At 50.8% G+C, this 1,954-nt stretch overlaps 1 protein-coding gene across 1 annotated transcript; it reads left to right on the forward strand.

Annotated features, from left to right (window-relative positions):
• Window positions 1–222: 222 nt before the first annotated feature.
• Window positions 223–1,719, forward strand: Gpr31 (G protein-coupled receptor 31). The gene is made up of 2 exons (XM_076926524.1): window positions 223–1,313; window positions 1,409–1,719. The coding sequence occupies exon 1, from the start codon at window positions 275–277 to the stop codon at window positions 1,238–1,240; it is 966 nt and encodes a 321-aa protein (XP_076782639.1). The 5' UTR covers window positions 223–274; the 3' UTR covers window positions 1,241–1,313; window positions 1,409–1,719.
• Window positions 1,720–1,954: the final 235 nt, after the last annotated feature.

Genomic DNA, 1,954 nt, shown 5'->3' on the forward strand with positions numbered 1-1,954 from the left:
TGAAGTGAAACACAGTTTCCTCTTTCTCGGGGACAAATGAAACAACAAAACTTGGGGCCTTCCCCTGTGTCTGTCCATCCTCTTTCCCCGAACAAATTCCGTCAGCTACTTGGACCAGATTCTGGCACTGTTTCAGTATTATGTTCTCACTGAATAAATGCAGAACTTGTCTGCTTTGTGACAGAAAAGGGGCATTTTCCTTTTCTCTCAGAGGAAGGAGCACAGTGAGGCTTCCTGGCCTCTCTTCTTGCGTTGCTTCAGCTCAGTGTGGCTCATGCCCATGGAGCACACCAACTGCTCAGCTGCCAGCACAGTGGTGGAGACAGCCATAGGCACCATGCTGACACTGGAGTGTATACTGGGCCTGATGGGTAACGCTGTGGCTCTCTGGACCTTCTTTTACCGCCTCAAAGTGTGGAAGCCTTATGCTGTCTACCTGTTCAATCTGGTGGTGGCTGATCTGCTGCTGGCCACCAGTCTGCCATTCTTTGCTGCCTTCTATCTGAATGGCAAGACCTGGAAACTTGGCCACACGCCATGCCGAGTTCTGCTCTGCCTGCTCACATGCAGCCGTGGTGTGGGGGTAGCCTTCCTGACGACAGTGGCTCTAGACCGGTATCTGCGTGTGGTCCATCCTCGGCTCAGAGTTAATTCGCTGTCTCTGAGGGCAGCTTGGGGCATCTCCAGCCTCATCTGGCTTCTGATGGTTGTTCTCACTCCCCAAAACCTGCTCACTTGCAAGACTACCCAGAATTCCACGGAGTGCCCCAGCTTCTACCCCATAGGAGAGACCGAGGTCAGTGCCACCTGCCAGGAGGTACTCTTTTTCCTTCAGGTCCTGCTTCCCTTTGTCCTCATCTCCTTCTGCAATGGTGGGCTCATTAGGACCCTACAGAAGAGACTCCGAGAGTCTGACAAACAGCCCAGGATCCGGAGGACCAGGGTGCTGGTTGCCGTGGTGCTGCTACTGTTTGGACTGTGCTTCCTGCCTAGTGTCCTGACCAGGGTTCTGGTGCACATCTTTCAGGAATTTGAGAGCTGCAGTGTCCAACAAGCCATAGTACAAGCCTCTGACATTGCGGGCAGCCTCACCTGCCTGCACAGTGCATTGAGCCCGGTCATTTACTGCTTCTCCAATCCGGCCTTCACCCACTCATACCGGAAGGTGTTCAGAAGCCTTCGAGGCAGGAGGAAGGCAGCAGGGTCTCCTAGCTCCAACCTCAGGGACTGCTATTCCTGATGACTGTTGAATTCCTAAGCTCCCTTTTGTTGGGAACCAACTTGGACCTAAGTAACAACCCAATAGTCTCAGGGTAAGGAGAGAAACTGCACTGCAAAGATTCCCGACACAGTTAGACACTGTGGTGACAAGCTGGGATCACTTGGATTTCCTCCTGATATTTTACAGGGTCCAGTGGCTGATTTCAATCACGGGGACACAGCCGGCTTCCATTGTCCAGCGGCCGTCCTGAAGGAGTTGTCGTGCTGCATTGAGCATCTCCGCACATCCACACCGGAAGAACCCACATCCACACCGGAAGAACCCAACTAGCTGCATCAGCAAAGGAGAGCGTTGGTGCGGCTCTAGCATCATCTGGTCTACCCACCTGGTCATGCTCACTTTCCATGCTTCAGTTCTCCAGTGTGAAAATTGCTCTCTTCTTGCCCACCACAGAGCTCAGAACAATGGAAGCTGGCAACCCCCCAGGTTCTGAAGAGGTGTCAGGTCACATTATAATTTTTTTTTTTTTTTAATAAATTTCTTTTTTTTGTTTTAGTAGTATGTACAGAGTGTCTTAGTTCAGTGAGCTACCTCTCTCATTGTAAGAAATATTTGTTAATTGCCTCAAAATTGACCTGGAAGTTCTTGTTTCGCTTTGAATGTCTGACTGCTTTTGACTCTCCCTACCCTGAAAGAGATGCCATAACTTTATCTCAGTCCTGGGGAAAGGTA

This window comes from Arvicanthis niloticus, chromosome 28 (assembly GCF_011762505.2).
Source record: "Arvicanthis niloticus isolate mArvNil1 chromosome 28, mArvNil1.pat.X, whole genome shotgun sequence".
Classification (NCBI taxonomy): Eukaryota; Metazoa; Chordata; class Mammalia; order Rodentia; family Muridae; genus Arvicanthis; species Arvicanthis niloticus.